This window comes from Equus caballus, chromosome 5 (assembly GCF_041296265.1).
Source record: "Equus caballus isolate H_3958 breed thoroughbred chromosome 5, TB-T2T, whole genome shotgun sequence".
NCBI classification, from domain to species: Eukaryota; Metazoa; Chordata; class Mammalia; order Perissodactyla; family Equidae; genus Equus; species Equus caballus.
In genome coordinates, this window is record NC_091688.1 from 78,693,678 (window position 1) to 78,709,955 (window position 16,278).

The 16,278-nt window shown below is 34.7% G+C and overlaps 1 protein-coding gene across 1 annotated transcript in view; it reads left to right on the top strand.

The window, feature by feature from the left end:
* HFM1 (helicase for meiosis 1) overlaps positions 1–16,000 on the top strand; it is a 106,402-nt gene extending 90,402 nt beyond the window's left edge. The window contains exons 31-39 of the mRNA XM_070267302.1: positions 264–344; positions 573–688; positions 2,978–3,057; positions 4,048–4,154; positions 9,275–9,520; positions 10,863–10,953; positions 14,319–14,424; positions 14,514–14,668; positions 15,421–16,000. Coding sequence (XP_070123403.1) covers positions 264–344; positions 573–688; positions 2,978–3,057; positions 4,048–4,154; positions 9,275–9,520; positions 10,863–10,953; positions 14,319–14,424; positions 14,514–14,668; positions 15,421–15,490 — 1,052 coding nt within the window. The 3' untranslated portion in view covers positions 15,491–16,000. The remainder of the gene's footprint in view (positions 1–263; positions 345–572; positions 689–2,977; positions 3,058–4,047; positions 4,155–9,274; positions 9,521–10,862; positions 10,954–14,318; positions 14,425–14,513; positions 14,669–15,420) is intronic.
* The last annotated feature ends 278 nt before the right edge of the window (positions 16,001–16,278 follow it).

Consider the following 16,278-nt stretch of genomic DNA (forward strand, 5'->3'; position numbering starts at 1 on the left):
GAAGGCTAAGAGAAGATTATAGGTGGCTCGATGCTCCTTGTGAAAAGCTGGGGTGGGGCTTTTGTTATCAGAAATATGTGACTAACTGTTATCAGAAATATGTTTTTAAAAGTTACATATTAAATGGTTTAACATTTGAGGAAGTGTGAAAATCGTAATCTTTTTGTATTGTCTGGAAAGAAAGACTGGATAGAAATTAATTATATTAAATTTATAACAATAGATGTAGTAAAAAATAGGTTTGTTTTCTTGTATTAATTTAGGAATGACTGCCTGCAAAAAACCTGGGAACCGAGAATGTAATCATCACTGTAAAAATAAACAAACCTGTGGACATGACTGCTGTAAGTTCCATAAAACAAATTATTTCATGTTTTAAAAATTGAAAAGTCAATTTTTGATGCATAGTAATGACTTCCCAATTATCTATGTATGATATTTACATTATGCAGCTTATGACAAATAATTTTCTTTTGTGGGCAACATAAAAAAGTAAATATTAGATTAGAGATTTTGAAGAAATTTGGCTTTATATGAACAATAACTAAAGACTCCAGAATTTCTTTTCATAGGTAAAACTGGAGTTGCACAGAAGTCAGAAATGAAAGAGACAACAATTTCATTGTATTTATCTGATTTAAGAAACAGGAATGCTGTTTCCTCTCTTCCTCCGGTTAAACGTCTCAAGGTTAGTTTTAATAGCATTTATCCCTTGTTCTGTAATTAAATGTATGTGAGTATCCCTTTATTCTGTGTATCACTTAGGTAGGTATCCGCAGTGTACTTTAGGTTTACCTGAGGGCTTGACTAGGAATATGACCATTATTCCTAATGCTGTTTCTAAAGGAAAAGATATTATAGTTCTTACTAATCGATCTGTAAATCCGCTTTTGGGACTTAGTTAGACAGCCCCTTCCCTCATTAGCTTTTTTTTTTTTTTTCCTTTTTTAACTAGAGAAGAGGAAATGGAGAGGGATATGTAGGTTGGCTTGGTTCAGCAACTGAAACTAGACATTCTTGCCCTTTCCTGGCTCCATCTGTGCTGCACTGGGCTGGGAAGTCTGAAGCTGATTTTGACTCATGCACCTAGATGAGCACTGAGCAAGAGCCTCCCTCCTACGTGATGAAGGAATGGGAGTTCCTACTCATTGTTAGGCTAGTCACTAGCAGACTTATTTTAAGGCTGAGTCATCATTTCCAGGGCAAAATAATTGATCAGGCCACAGAACAGAGCCAAGAAAATGGAAGTGCCTGTTTCTTTTTTCTAGAGCTTTTATAAGAATGAAGATTCTAAGTCATGAGGCTAAAACAAAGGGAATATTGGGAAACAGGGAGAGGCACCTTCTCTGAGATAATATCTTTTTAGTAACCCGAGTTTTTCTCCCTTCCTTCATTCCTTTTCTTCCATATTCATCGAGGACCAAGAATATGTCAAGTACTATAATAGGTACTAAGATACAGTGATGAATAAGACAGTTTTAGTTCCAGTCCTCATAGAGCTTATAGTTTGGTCAAGGATTCAAATAAGTAAATAGGCTTTTCAATATAGTATAATGAGTGATTTGTGACAGAAGTGTAAGATAACTTGAACTTCGATAGAAAGGGTACTTACTCCACATTTGATATGCCAGGAAAGGATTCCTAATAAACATGATTGAGACCTAAAGGATATATAGGCATAAGCAGGTATGGAGAGGTGGGCACCAGAGCTGTGATGGAGAGGGATAGAAAGTATTCCAGACAGAGAGAATATGCAACAGTGCACAGCTGACATAGAGATAGAGATCTTTTAAAATACCGAAGTAATACAGTATGTCTGGAGTTCTATTACAAGTAGGGAAGTGGAGGGAGATGAGTCTGAAGAGGAAAGTAGGAGCTAGATCATAAAGACCTTTTTGCTATTTTAAGGATTTGACTTTATCCTGAAAGTATTGGGAAGCCACTGAAGGGCTTTAATCAGTGACGTGATCAGAATTGCATTTTATAAAGTTCATTCTGGATGCAATGTAGAGAATGGATTAGAGGATGATAGAAAAGGAACACAAGGACTCATTAGGTGGGTTTTGCAGTAATCCAAGCAAGATGATAGCCTAGTCTAGTGTAGTGACAGCAGCAGTGGAGAGAAGTGACTGGGTTTAAAATATTTTTCAGACATAGAATCAGCTACCTTGGTACGTAATTAGTTATGAGGGGAGCAGTGGAAGGAGTAGTTAAAGATGATGCCCAGGGGCTGGCCCAGTGGTGCAGCGGTTAAGTGTGCACCTTCCCCTTCGGTGGCCTGGGGTTCGTCAGTTCGGATCCCGGGTGCAGGCATGGCACCTCTTGGCAAGCCATGCTGTGGTAGGTGTCCCAAATATAAAGTAGAGGAAGATGGGCACGGATGTTAGCTCAGGGCCAGTCTTCCTCAGCAAAAAGAGGAGGCTTGGCAGCAGATGTTAGCTCACGGCTAATCTTCCTCAAAAAAAAAAAAAAGATGATGCCCAGCTTTCTGGCTTGAGCAACTGGGAAACAAGTGGGGCCTCAGTAGGGTAAGAACTCTAAAGGAAAAGCAAGTTTGGAGGGGTAGAGCCATGATAAGTTCAATTTGGGAAATATTGGATTTAGAGGCCTGCAAGATGTTTAGGTAAAGATGTTCTACAGACAGTTGAATATAACTGAAAATCAGGAAAGAGAGCTGAGCTAGAAATATAAATTTGAGAGTCATTCACATGTAGATGATAATTGAAGCCATGGGAGTAAATGGGATATTTGATTGAGAATTTGTGGAGTGAGAAGAAAAGGCCTAGTAAAGAACCATGAAGAGTATCAACATTTAAGAAGGGCCTGAGAAGGAGATCTGAGTTGAGAACTATCCTGAGTTTCTCATAATTCATTGGTTTTTTGATTTTATGTACCAGCAGGAATTTTGCTGTTTGGTTCGTTGTTTAAAAGGCATTGATGTGAAATTGATAGTTAAACTGGTTTTTTTCATTAATAGATGCAAATGAATAAATCTCAAAGTGTGGACCTTAAAGAGTTTGGTTTTACTGCAAAACCTTCTCTTCCCAGCGTATCAAGGTATAAATATAATGTTAATATCTGAGGTAAAATATGCATCATAAACTCTCTATTCCTCCAAATAATCATTTATTCAGAGAAAGATGGTCACTGGCTGACTTCAAATCACAGTAATTGTTTAGTTCCATAATGAAGTAATGACATCATAAGAGTTTTTTTAATCTTTCATACCCTAAACTTATTTAGAACTCTACAGTTGTAGAATACGTTAACATTCATTGAATCATCTCTTTCCTGAGAAACTACCCGTCCTATGAATCAAGCCTCAGGCACTCTCTGCCTTCTAAACTTAACAGGTGACAAGAGTATACTTTAAAAAGAGTAATCATGTTGGTGTACAAAGTCTAATATTTTCCATTTAGGGGCCCAGTCTATATTAATAACACCTGAGATTTATAAAATATTTTATAATTTAAAAATTGCACTTTTGTGCATTATCTCTTTTGATCTTAACAACTTGGCTCATAAAATGAGGTATTATTACCCCATTTTATAGATGAAATAACTGAAGCTCATATCCCTAGTTAATAAGAAGAAAGCCCTAGATGATAAGTCAGCATTCTTTTCCTATATCATGATGCCCAGGGGGCAGTAGTATATGTCATTTCTCTTCCAGATAAGGGCATTCTATATGCAGGGTGACGTTTAATATACTTGTCAACCAGTACACAACAGCCAGTGGGCAATCAGAACACATGCCAACACTACTTCAAGAAATCTAACTGAAAGTAGCATTAACAATAGATTTTTAAGGCTATTCACAGCAGATAGCTACATATTGGGGGCAGAAAAGATGGCTAAGTATCTGTCGCTTACATTGGTGTTTGCCTATTTTTTTACCCTTTACTGCCCAGGCTGGTGCAGTTTATCGTAGAATTGTTAAGTAAATAAACCACAGTTTTTCATTTATACAAAGAAATAGTTTTCAGTGTCACATTAATTTTAGGGTTTTTTTTTTTTTTTAACACTTTTATGGTTTTATTTACAAAGGTCAGAATATTTAAACATACCTGAATTGTCTGTAATGGAGCAGAGAGATCAGCATGGAATCTGTGCAAAAGTTCAACAACAAGAACCATCGGAATATCAAGACAAAGGTAAATTACTGTTGAGATTGACTTGAGAGAGAATATGATTTATCGTTACTTCAGACTGACAAATAATATTATGGAAAAAACCCAACATCTGAAATAATTATGATTATTAACTTGGCAACATTTTTCTCTTGGGTTATTGAAGCAATTTCAAATTCTTTGGGTCTGTTATTTCAGATGGTCTTGCTATGTCTGCCATAAATTAAAAAAAAAAAAAATCTCTTCCTTACATGGTGTTGACTAATTTTATGTAAAGATAATGTGAGGAAAAGCTGAGAATTAAGGGATCTTGGATACACAAAGTAATAAAATGCTGAACTATTACTTTTATATATCTTTAGAATTATTTAAAATAATCTTCTGTTTATAAAATTAGTACAATTTTACAAAATAGCTATGTGACCTTGGGAAAATTATTTAACGTTTTTGGGCCTCAGTCTTATTTTTAAAATTAGAGTATTAAATTGGGTGACCTTTAATGTCTCTCTAGTTCTTAAACCTATGATTCTTACAATTTCTATGATAATATGAGAAAATAATCTGGTTTGAGGGATATAGCTGGTGCGTAATTTAGATTTGCTTTTTATCTGTGTCTGTCATTAAATTAATGAGATAATACATATAAATTCTTCAGTATTGTGCCTGGTTCATCATTACTCTGGATCCTACCATTAATAGCATCATTTCTCTGGGTCATGCTATTAATAGTCAGTCTGTTAAAACGTGTGAGAAATAATCCTGGCCAGTGAATTGTTCATTCAAGTAACTATATGTAGAAATGGTAAGCTTGGGGTTTTCTGAAAATGATTTCACGTGTGTGGCCTTGGCATCTATTACCACTCTTTCCTTCATGCTGTCGCTTTATGCTTCCTCTAGTCATAATTTAAGATCTTAAGTAGGCAAGGGCTGGAGTACCCACCATCTCTTATGACGCCATGGCAGCCATTAGGCCCAATATAAGATCAAGAAAAGTCTCCTAATCTTACCTACAGTATCAGAGCATTTATCTAACCTGTTCAAAGCCTGAATATCTTTACAACATGGACAGAAGGTATAAGATTGTCAACCCTCTTATTTTTATCTCCCTTCAACCTATAGCCATCTAATGTACTCCTTGACTGCCACTCTGTTCCCTGCTCTTCTCTACACCAGAGTTTATCCTTCTCTCTGCTTACTTCCATATTGTCTTTACATGGTTTTTCCTACTTTTCTTTCCCACCCACTATTCCAAATACAACTTATATTGTGATATAAAAGTCTTATTTAGATACTTTAACCCCCAATGATAACTGTATCTCTGTTTTACCAAATGGACCGCTGTTTTTTTTTTCTTTTAAAGAAGGAGAAGTATAGTATGGTAGTTAAACTCACAGGATTTAGGAGTAATCTGTCTAGGTTCAAATTCTAACTACCATTTAGTAGTTCTGTAATCTTTCATGGTATACTTACCCACTTTGTCTCAATTCCCTCATCTGGTTATATTTTAGAGATTTTGGGATTAAATGAGATAATGTATGTGAAGCTCTTAGCATAGTATCTGGTACTGTTATTATTAGTAATTGGATGTATTCGTTATACTTTTCACACATTAGTCTTTGGTGGCAAAACATATTTTAAATATATTCAAATACTGCACTTGAGAATGTTTTAAGAAAAACATGGCATCCGTATTCCAACTTCGAGAAAGGAAGAAGAAAAACTGCTAGAAATTACGTAAGAAAGCATGTTGAATCATAAAATCTAAATTGTAAGGGACCTTTGTGTGATTTCTCATTTTATGGTAAAAGAAGTCAAGACTCTGAAAGATTAAATGACTCACCCAAAATCACATATGTAATTAATGGCAGGGCCTGAAGTAGATTCCGCATCTCTTGATTCCCAGTCCAATGTCATTTCTCTAAAATGAAATTGACTTTAGTTACCATTGGAGAATTGAAAACAGAACCTATAATATATGAACTCTTTCAACTTTCCACCCTGCAACTATGTATTTCTCTGTGCACCCATTCTTAACTCTCTGTTTGTCTTAAAAGAAGAATTATCTTTTCTTCTATTCAAGGTTTATCTCTCCACCTGTAATCTTAATCTTTCCAATAGAATGGTAGAGGCAGTTTCCCAAAAGGACAGGAAAGATACTCTTAATGAAAGAAGGAGAAGCATGCCAAGCAGACAAAAAACAGACTCACCAGAGTCTTTATACCCTGTATCTCTTATTTTCCATCAAAACAAGAATTCTTGAAAGGGCAGTTTACATTCACTTTCTTACCTTCTAGTCACTCTTCATTGAGTAAAATTTGGGTTCTCCATCACTCCTTTGAAACTACTTTTGCTCAGGCCATTTAGTGACCTCCTAAGTGCTAAATTCAGTAAACTCTTGCCAACTTTTGTTTTCTTTGGTCTTTATAGTATTTGACACATCTGGTCTTTCTATTTTTTTAGAAATCTCCCCTTTGGTTTCAGTTACACCATTCTATTGGTTCTCCTACTACTTCTTGAACTGCTTGGGCTTTTATTCCTGTTGATGTTTCAAAAGGATTCTGGTTTTGCTTCTTTATTCTTACCACTTTATAAACTTTTCTTAGACAATGTCACTCAAGCCCATGTCTTCAATTACTAACCATATTCGGATGATTTCTGAATCTGTATCTCCCATCCAGATCTTTCCGTCTAGCCTCTGACTCATCTATACAATCACCTTTCTGGACATATCCACCTAAAAGTTAACCCATCACCATCTGAACTCTTTTCTTCTGTCTTCTCTATACCTCACTCTGCTCCTTTTCTTTTTTCATTGGCTCAGTGAGTGAAGCCTCTTCTTTTCTAAGCTGCTACAGGCAAAAAAGAGTCATCCTAAATATCTTACCTCATATGTAATTAATCACTGAATCCTATCTATTTTCCCTCCTGAACATCTCTTATGTTTATTCCCCCTCTGTTCTTTCTGCTGATACTCTAGCGTAGGCATCCTTTACCTCTTATTTATTCCAATAGCTTTCTTACTTTTCTCTTTGATTCCAGTTTCATTATCCTCCAATCTATATCTATTCCAAGTGATCTAACAGGCATATCTGATCATGTAAACCTCTTGCTAAAATATCTTCAATAGTTATCCATTGCCTGTAAGTAAAAAAGGTGAACTCCTTAACACGGCAAACAAACTTCTGCATAATCTGGTACTTAACTGCCTGTGTAGTCTCAATGGGCTCTGCCTTCTCCTTCTACTTTGTGCTCCAGAAATCCTGAAACCGTATAGTTCTCCAAACATTGTCTGGTCTCTCATACTGCTTTACCTTTCACATGTCATTCTCCCTTCATGGAATATCTTTCCTTTCCCTCTTGGCTTGCTCCATAATCACAGCTCTATCAAGCTCAAATTTCAATATTACCATCTTACCATGTTACCATCTTAGAGGTGTCCACTCTGACTTCTATTGTAGGTTTAGCAGGTCCTTTCCCTTTGCATTCCCATTGCACTTTATACCTACTTCTATTTTTATTAGATATCATGTTGTATATGTAATCAATGTACAAAAGTAGAATAATGTGAATTGGAGTTGTAGGTAGAGTTGAAGGATAAGGTAGGATTTAGATAAGTGAAGATGAGGGTAGAGGATATTTAAAGTGAAGGAAACTCAGTGCTGTATTGGAGCAAGGTTGTACTGGCTTGTGAGGGATGATTATTAAATTTTGGGGAATCTTTAGGCCATTATTAAAAGTTTAATTATATAAACTTTCAATTAAATAAATTATATTAAAAGCAAAGACTGTAAATGTTCAAAGCTAGTCATCTCCTAATTATTCTACTACATTTTACTGTTACCTGTGTTCTTTAGATTATTTGCATTTATATTTATGTCTGTATAGTCTAAATACTATATAATCGGGTACTACTATGCATTTCTTCTTAACTTTGCATTCAGTGATGTCACATTGGTAGCTTGAAATCAACCATAGTGGGAGTATTTATACCACGGAAATCAGCAAACACTACAGATCAGGGCTTGCTTTATTGTTTTGTTTATTGTTTAATCTTAAGAAAGTGTTAGAGAAAATGTTAGTACTGCAGATTAAATTTAACAGTATTTTGTGTCTGTAGCCTTTACATTGTGAATAGCACAGAAAGCCTGAGGGAATATTCTAGTATTTGAAAACTATTATCTAATTCAGCAAAGAAGTTGCTTAGGGTAATGGATGAATGAGTGAAGTCTCAATATATGTCTTTGTTGTTTTACTTTCATCTTACTTGTTGAAGTCAACAAAAAATACTTATTTGAGAACATTCATATGTCAGTTGCAACCATAGGTTGACTACAGATACAAGAGTTTAGCAAAACTCAGAACATTCACTGAGAATCAATTAGATATACAGAATTTGTAATTAAGCATGCTGTATATTTTACTGTTATTTGTAAATTGTATTATACATCCTTTACATATAATAAATACATATAATAAACTTATATATATATATGCATACTTTTTTTTGAGAAGCAGTTATTAAGTATTTATTAGCATACTACCATGGAAAACTGCACAAGAGAAGGCATTTAGTCCCCATAACAATCTTGTAAGGTAGGTACTGTTATCATTTTCATTTTGCAGAGGAGAAAACTAGGCTCAGAGAATTTAAATTACTTGTCTAAGATCATACAACTAGTAAGTGAGAGAGGTAGTCTGACTCTAAGCCCAGGCTTTAAACAATGGATAACACTGAGGACTTTTCAGCAGGAGAAAAATTAAGATATATTTTGGACAAATGTATTTTATAATAATACTCCAAATTAACTTGTAAGGAGAAGAGCAGGAAGGAGGAAGACAATTTTAGAAGCTATTATGATCCAATCTTAGAATAGTGTTATTCTGATATAGGAATTAAGAGAGAAAATTAACTTGGTCTAAAAACATCCATTGAAAATTAAATTTAGTGCAACTATCAGTATATGTAATTCAGTAAACAGAATTGGTTGAACACAGTATTCAACAATGCTTGACCCAATGCTTTTCAAAACTACTACTCAAGACCTCTGTTTGTTTAATAGTTGAAAATGTGTTTGATATAGCAATAGATAATGACGCTTATGGTTTAAAAACTGTCTATGCTTTTTTATACATACACATGTCAGATTTTTCCAGATGGAACTATTCTACAATTTCAAATGAGAAAGCCCCTCAAACAGTGCTCTTCAACAGAAATTTTAATGCATCTGGAAACCAGAATTTGACAGATGTGGATAAAAGCAACTCTTCATTTTCAGAAGTTTTGAATGTGAACTTTGAATTGGGAAATGATGTTTGGGATGATTTTGATGATGAAAACTTAATAGAAGTTACTAACTTTTCAGCTGATACTGAGAAGACAAAAACATCAGGTAAAATTGTATTTTAGCATGGAATAATTTCATGAGAAATTCTTTGAATATTTTTCAGTTCAGCCTCTGGGACTAATTTTATTGCCTTTTTTATATGCTTGCTTAATTAGCTTTGATTTGTTAAGATTATAATGTGACCCTTCCGTAAATAGCATTTCCGTCCCCTAAGGACAGAGGTGAAGGTTATTCTATGATGATGATGTAGCAAATGAGCTTTCTCTATTCTATTGCTGCCCTATCTTGTTAAAGGCCCTATTCAAATTCAGATTGTTTGTTGAATTTTCCCTCATAAAACAGACTATCCAGCTCTCCGTTCTAAGATCACACATGGTCTGCTAATGTTTATGAAGGACAGAAATATTCTTAATATTTTTAAAAGTATTCATCTGCTAGCAAAGAAAATAAAAGATAACTTTTATTTCTCGTAGAAATACTGCCTTTTCAAGTATAAATAAACAAATGGGAAAAGATTAGTTTCTCCTATATTGGATATTGTATTTAAATCATATAACAACCCCAAAATAATGGGACTTATTCACTGAGTAACTTGGTAAATTCATTCTCTTTCACTAAAACAGAGAAATGCAAATCTTGGTAAGTATTTGACAAGATAGCTCTCATGATGGCCTGATCAGTCCCTCAGAGTTATAGTTGCCTCTTAATGTATCCCACCGCAATCTTCTTTTTAAAAAAATAATTTTAGGGGAAACAGAAGATGAAATACTGTTGTTTCAGGCTCCTAAGAATTTCTCAAAGAGCTAAAACTCCTTCTAGGAGGAATAGGATTTGACCACCTTCACAAAATAGGCCAGGAAAATCTGTGACATGGGGTCAATAGGCACAATTTTCTGTATCACTGAACAACTACTAGTCCCTACCTCAAAACTAAACGTCATTGTGTACTGCAAGTGAAGAGGCGATTTGTACTGATCCTTTGAGGTAGCCTCATCCTATGAGGGCATAACTTTGGTGCTGGGAAAATCAGTTTCAATAAATACCATTTCTCCCCATGTATAGAGCACTTTAAATGAACTTAATTACATGCAGACCATTAAACATATTGAATGAATTTCGACTTGATCATTTATATGAATTAAAAATAAATAAATAAATAATAGTGGTTGGGAACCTTTTACTGTAGTGACTAATAAGCTAACCTGCGTGTCTTGTAATTTTACTCCCTTATTTCTCTATGCAAATTAAATTTTGATTATTGAGAAGAATTATTCATTCCTTCTTCAACCACATCTTATCTGTTGGAGAGAGCCCTTGTGGAACTTATGAAAAGCTCCATTCAGCCATTTCCTGGCATTTTATTTCAAAATGTTCTCTCTTTACATAGGATTTGGAAACACTTTGAATTCAAGTACCAGGGGAAGTAAGTTATCCCTCCAAGAGTCAAAGAGCAAATTCCAAAGAGAAATGTCAAACAGGCAAGTTTTAGAACTTTGGTTTGGAATACTTACAAGTTTATATCCTCCTGAGATGTAATTGGAGATGGGGATCAAGTCATTAGATGTCAGAGAAGCTGTAAGGTATTAGCTATCCTAAACTCTCTTTTAATCTTAGAGGTGTATCTCTCAAAAGGTTGTTGTCAGACCACCCGCATCAAAATCACCTAGGGGTGCATATTAATAACGCACATTTCTGGTCCCCACACTAGACTTACTGAACCATGGTCTCTGGGGCTGGAGCCCAGGAATCTTCGTTTTTCACAAACCTTAAAAAGTTAATAGGAGGGGCCGGCCTGGTGACATAGCCGTAAGTTCGTGCACTCTGCTTCAGTGGCTGGGGTTCACCAGTTCAGATCCTGGGTGCGGACCTATGCACCACTTATCAAGCCATGCTGTGGCAGACATCCCACATATAAAGTAGATGGGCATGAATGTTATCTCAGGGCCAATTTTCCTCAGCAAAAAGAGGAGGATTGGCAGCAGATGTTAGCTCAGGGCTAATCTTTCTCCAAAAAAACCAAAAAAACAAAAAAACTTAATAGGAATTTGATAGGTAGAAAAGAGGAGGGATTTGACAGGTAAAAGCGTGTGTAAAGGGATAAGGCTTGAAAAGGCATTCTATGTTCAAGGGTCAGTAAAGTATGGTCTGTGTGGCCACAGCTTTAAGACTGAGATTGCTGAGGTCTGATTGTGAAGAGCCTTGAATGCCATATTTAGACACCTATACTGTGTCTAGTAGGTCAGGGGTCACAAACTCAAACTCCCCTCAGGATTTAGTGGGCCAGGACCAACTGTGGAGTGTCCCATCTGAAGGGTGCAACCACTACTCAGCTCCAACTAGTTGTTGCTGTGAAAGAAATGAGTGTCAAGTGTCAAATTTTTCATTTTCAAAAAAAATCTAAGAATCTAAATCTTCATGTGATTCTCCTGACTTTTAAATTTTGACAACTAATTTTTAAAAATGTGATATAATCTGCAGCACATCCCTCAAAAAAATAATGTCTGTAGGCCGGAAGTAGCCTAGGGGCCTCTAGTTTTTGACCTCCATAGTAGGCAGTGAGGAGACATCCAAGATTTTTGAGCAGAAGATAAACAATTTGACAAGAAAAAAAATCATTCTAGTGATTTGTATAATGATATGTATGATATATGCAGAATGAATTGTAGAAGGTGGGACCGACAGAGGCATGGTGGCCAGTGAGAAAGGCAGGCCATATAAGATGAGGCCTAAACCAGGGCAGAGGATGGAAATTGAGAGGTAGAGTTGAATTTTTGAAACATTTCATAGATAACGTAGATTAGATTTAGCAATTGATAGGATATTGTAGTTGAGCAAGAGGGAAAAATAAATGGCAAGTGAGTAGATGGAGGTGTTATCTGAGAATGTAAGACACATAAGACATTTGGAAAAGAAAACAATCATTTTAGAAATGTTCAACTTGAAGTATTTTTGCAGAAATACACAGTGCATTTGGATGTTGGACTTGATTAGAAGTCAAGGGAGAAAATTATACCCACAGTCAAAACTTTCCCAAAGAGAGGAAATACTGACAACTTTTTATTCAGGGTCCAACTTACTTAAGGATTATTTATTTCTCCTGCTTTAAAAAATACTACATTTGTGGTGTCTTTTGGTATTTTTGCTATTATTTGGTTATTCTACTGATTATCAACATCACAGAATCATAGATCTCAAGAGTATTCCAGAGCTGTGAAGGGGGCTTCATTTAAGCATCATTTAGTCTTCCCACTGCTGGATCCTTGAATCACCATCCAACATCACAGACAAGTAATCATGCCATCTCTACCAAGATAACTCTGGTGATGAGTAGCTCATTCACTCCAAAATTCTTGTTCTGTGTTTGGATCTCTCAGACCATTCAATAGCTTTAAAAAATATGTGCCTAAAAATTTTTTTTATTTCCATTCATTGGTTCTAACTCTGAGTCATACAGAATAAACAGATTTTTATTATTATTATTTTTGCTGAGGAAGATTCACCCTGAGCTAACATCTGTGCCAGTCCTCCTCTATTTTGTTTGTGGGTCACCACCTCAGCATGGCTGCTGAAGAGTGGTGTTGGTCTGTGCCCGGAAATTGGGCCTGGGCACCTGAGGCGGAGTGCATTGAACTTAACCACTAGGCCACAGGGCTGGCCCCCAGATTTTTGTTATTTGATACTTAGAAATATCAAAGTAGAACAAAGCTGTGGGTGGAGAGAAGCAAAAAATAGGTAGGAAGTAGGAGGATACAAGTGGGAGGATAACAAGGCACTGGAATGGTTTTATGTGCCACACCTTTAGAAAACTACAAATAATTTTGAGAGAGTTTAAAAGTGACTGGCAGAAGATAAGTGAGTTTAGAAAGGAATCTCATCAAGAAGCCTCTGAGAAACTGGTGCCAGAGGTTGCTGCTGGGAAGAAAGCCTGCAGGACCTGGGGCTGCGGGGTGGGAGGGAGCCCTGCTTCTCCTTTTGTACTCCTAATTCCCTACCATTAATCAAAGACAAAAAGATTTAATTCTGTCATTCTTAATTGTATCATTAATTCTATCAATACATGTGATTCTCCTCTACCCCTGCCTGCTGCTTATTGCTCCTTGCATGGCTGTCACATTTTAGCCTGTTAAGTGTCAGCTTAAATTGTCATCTCCTCAGAAAGACATTCATGACTATCTTTTTAAAGTGGGTTTATGCCTCCACACTGTTATTTCCTATAATATCACTCAGTTAATTTCCTTCGTATCACTTCAGGATCTATCATTATGTGTATTTATTGTTTCCGCATTGTCTGCTTCTCTACTAGATGATAACTCCCTGAGGATTTGTTTACCACTTTATACCCAGCTCCTAGAACAATATTTGCCATATGGTAGTGAATGATAAATGTTTTTTAATGAATGAATTTAATACAGAAGATTAAAGGTGAATTCTAGTGTACAGTTGTACATGGGAAGATAACTAGAGACATCTATCTACAGTGAGACCAGAGTAGGGAAAGGAGATTAAAAGTTAAGCAAGTGGGATTTAGAAAAGATTTACAGACTGCTAGCTGATAGACAATTAAGCGTAAGACTCAATTTTAAAGAAAATTGTTGAATGATATTTCTGTAGGTCCTTAAAAATATTATTCTTATTTAGTTTGAAATATATAAGTTTTTGTTTTGTCTAAAGCAAAGGAGATATACCAAGTTCTCCATGAGTCCAAGAAACAGAACATCATTTTTTTGGTAATAAACATGACAAACTTTAATTATATTCTCCAAAGAATCATTAATAATCTAAATTAGAATGGTTTGTTTCTCTTATTTGCCATATTTTACAAGTAATTCATTTTGATTTTTAGTTTTGTTTCATCACATGGGAAGCCACATGTATCAAATTCTTCTATGTTCAAGTTTGATGCATCCTCCATGACAAAGTCACCTCAACAAGCTGGAAATGCAAATATTGTAAGAAGATGCACTTTGTTTTTCTTTTAATTCTGCCCGAATAGTTAAACTTTCAATGATCGCTGGGTTTTTTTTCCCTCAAAATATAGGTCCAATTACCAGAAAGAAAACAACAAAGTCTGTCACCAGAGATTGAAAAGCTATGCTTCCCTCACTCTGAAAAAATATCAAATTCTTCAAATTTTGTTAAGAAAGTGGATTTCTTTATTAGGAACAGTCAATGTAAAAAGGAAATTGAGTTCAGGTAAGAACTCTTTAAAAAATTTCAGCATTCCTTTTTACAAAGAATTTCAGCATTCCTTTTTCCTGGTTCATTTTAAAGATCAGAACCTAAATATTTTATTTACTTAAAGACATTGAAATTTCAGACCCCTGGTGAGTTAAGCTCCTTTAGATAATTCATAATATCAAATATCTCAATTTTTTGAGAACCTATATGTTTGATGCTTTTAATTAAAACATTACATTGTGTTGATAAACTTTTTTTTACTGATTTGAATACAGTATGTTGATAATATAAAGTTAAAGTCACTTGAGAAATCCAAATCAGATCAGCTAATTTTTCAAAAGTTCAGGTTGTATTTTAGCCAACCAGTTCTTTCACAATTTTACAGTATCAAAGAAAAAGTCAGATTAAGTGTAATCCGTGCTCCTACTGCTGGTCATTTTTATGGGTAACTCTGTAGCAGTTTCCCTCTCCCTCTTGAATAGTCAAAGTTTATAGACCTGTTTACACATTGATTAAATTACATTGCTTTCCAATAAGTTTAACAAAATATCTAAGAGATTTGATCCCTCCTTTTCACGGTTTATAAAGTCTAATTTTTCCCCACAGACTTCCTACAAGGTTATGCATATTGAAGTTCATTTGATATATTAACCTCTCAGCAATCTTCAAGTTTATCCATTTTCTATTTATTATTACATTATTTATTGTGTATTTTAAAATAAATTGTTAAAAAAATAGTTATTTTTACATTTACTTTTTTCCCCCAGTAGGTATCATCCTGATGATGAAGCTGATGAAATGAAGTCTTTTCTGGGAATATTTGATGGTATTTTTTAAAATAAACCAAGAAAAACCTTCTTATATTAATAAAACAAAATATAAAGACACCTAATTACAAAGCATGTTTTCTATGTTTTAAAAATTAGTTCATAATTGTTCAGATTTTTTTCTCTTGGATTTGATCAGCTTTGTTGACTGTTTTGCAACAAAATATTTGGACTAGTTTATTTTCCCATTATATTGTAACTTCGTGAAAAGTAACTTTTATGGTGGCTTTGTTTCATAAGTTGATAATTAAGTTGCACTTAGAAATAATTATTTGGTTATTAATTGAATTTCGGTTGGATTTTGACAGGAACCAATTTAAAATTTCATTTTTATATTTTCTTAACAAGAATAAAGGTATTCTTTGAAAGCAAAATAGCACTAGGTCAGTGAATCTGTTTATTGTGTGGATTATTCACCAATATTGTTTGGTTTTACTAGAGATTTTTAGGAATTCAATAGCTGTCTGAACCCATTGTTGTATAACTCGCAACAACAATAAATGAAACACTAATCAATATACACTGTTACTTTCCTTCGGCTTGTTTTTCAAAGTGGTGAATTCTAAAACTTTGTTATATTGACTTTTACTATAGCGAAAACTGTGTTGCCTTATTTTTCAATGAATTATATCTCAAATTTATTTATTAATAAGTAGTATATAGGCACTCTAAACAATGTTTATCATCTAATTTATTTATAGATACAGTGTGAACTTGAAGCCCACTTACTTTTGGAAATTTTTTAGAAAAACTTTAGAAATTTTTCTTTAAGCATAAAGACCTTAGAGACAAGTAAAG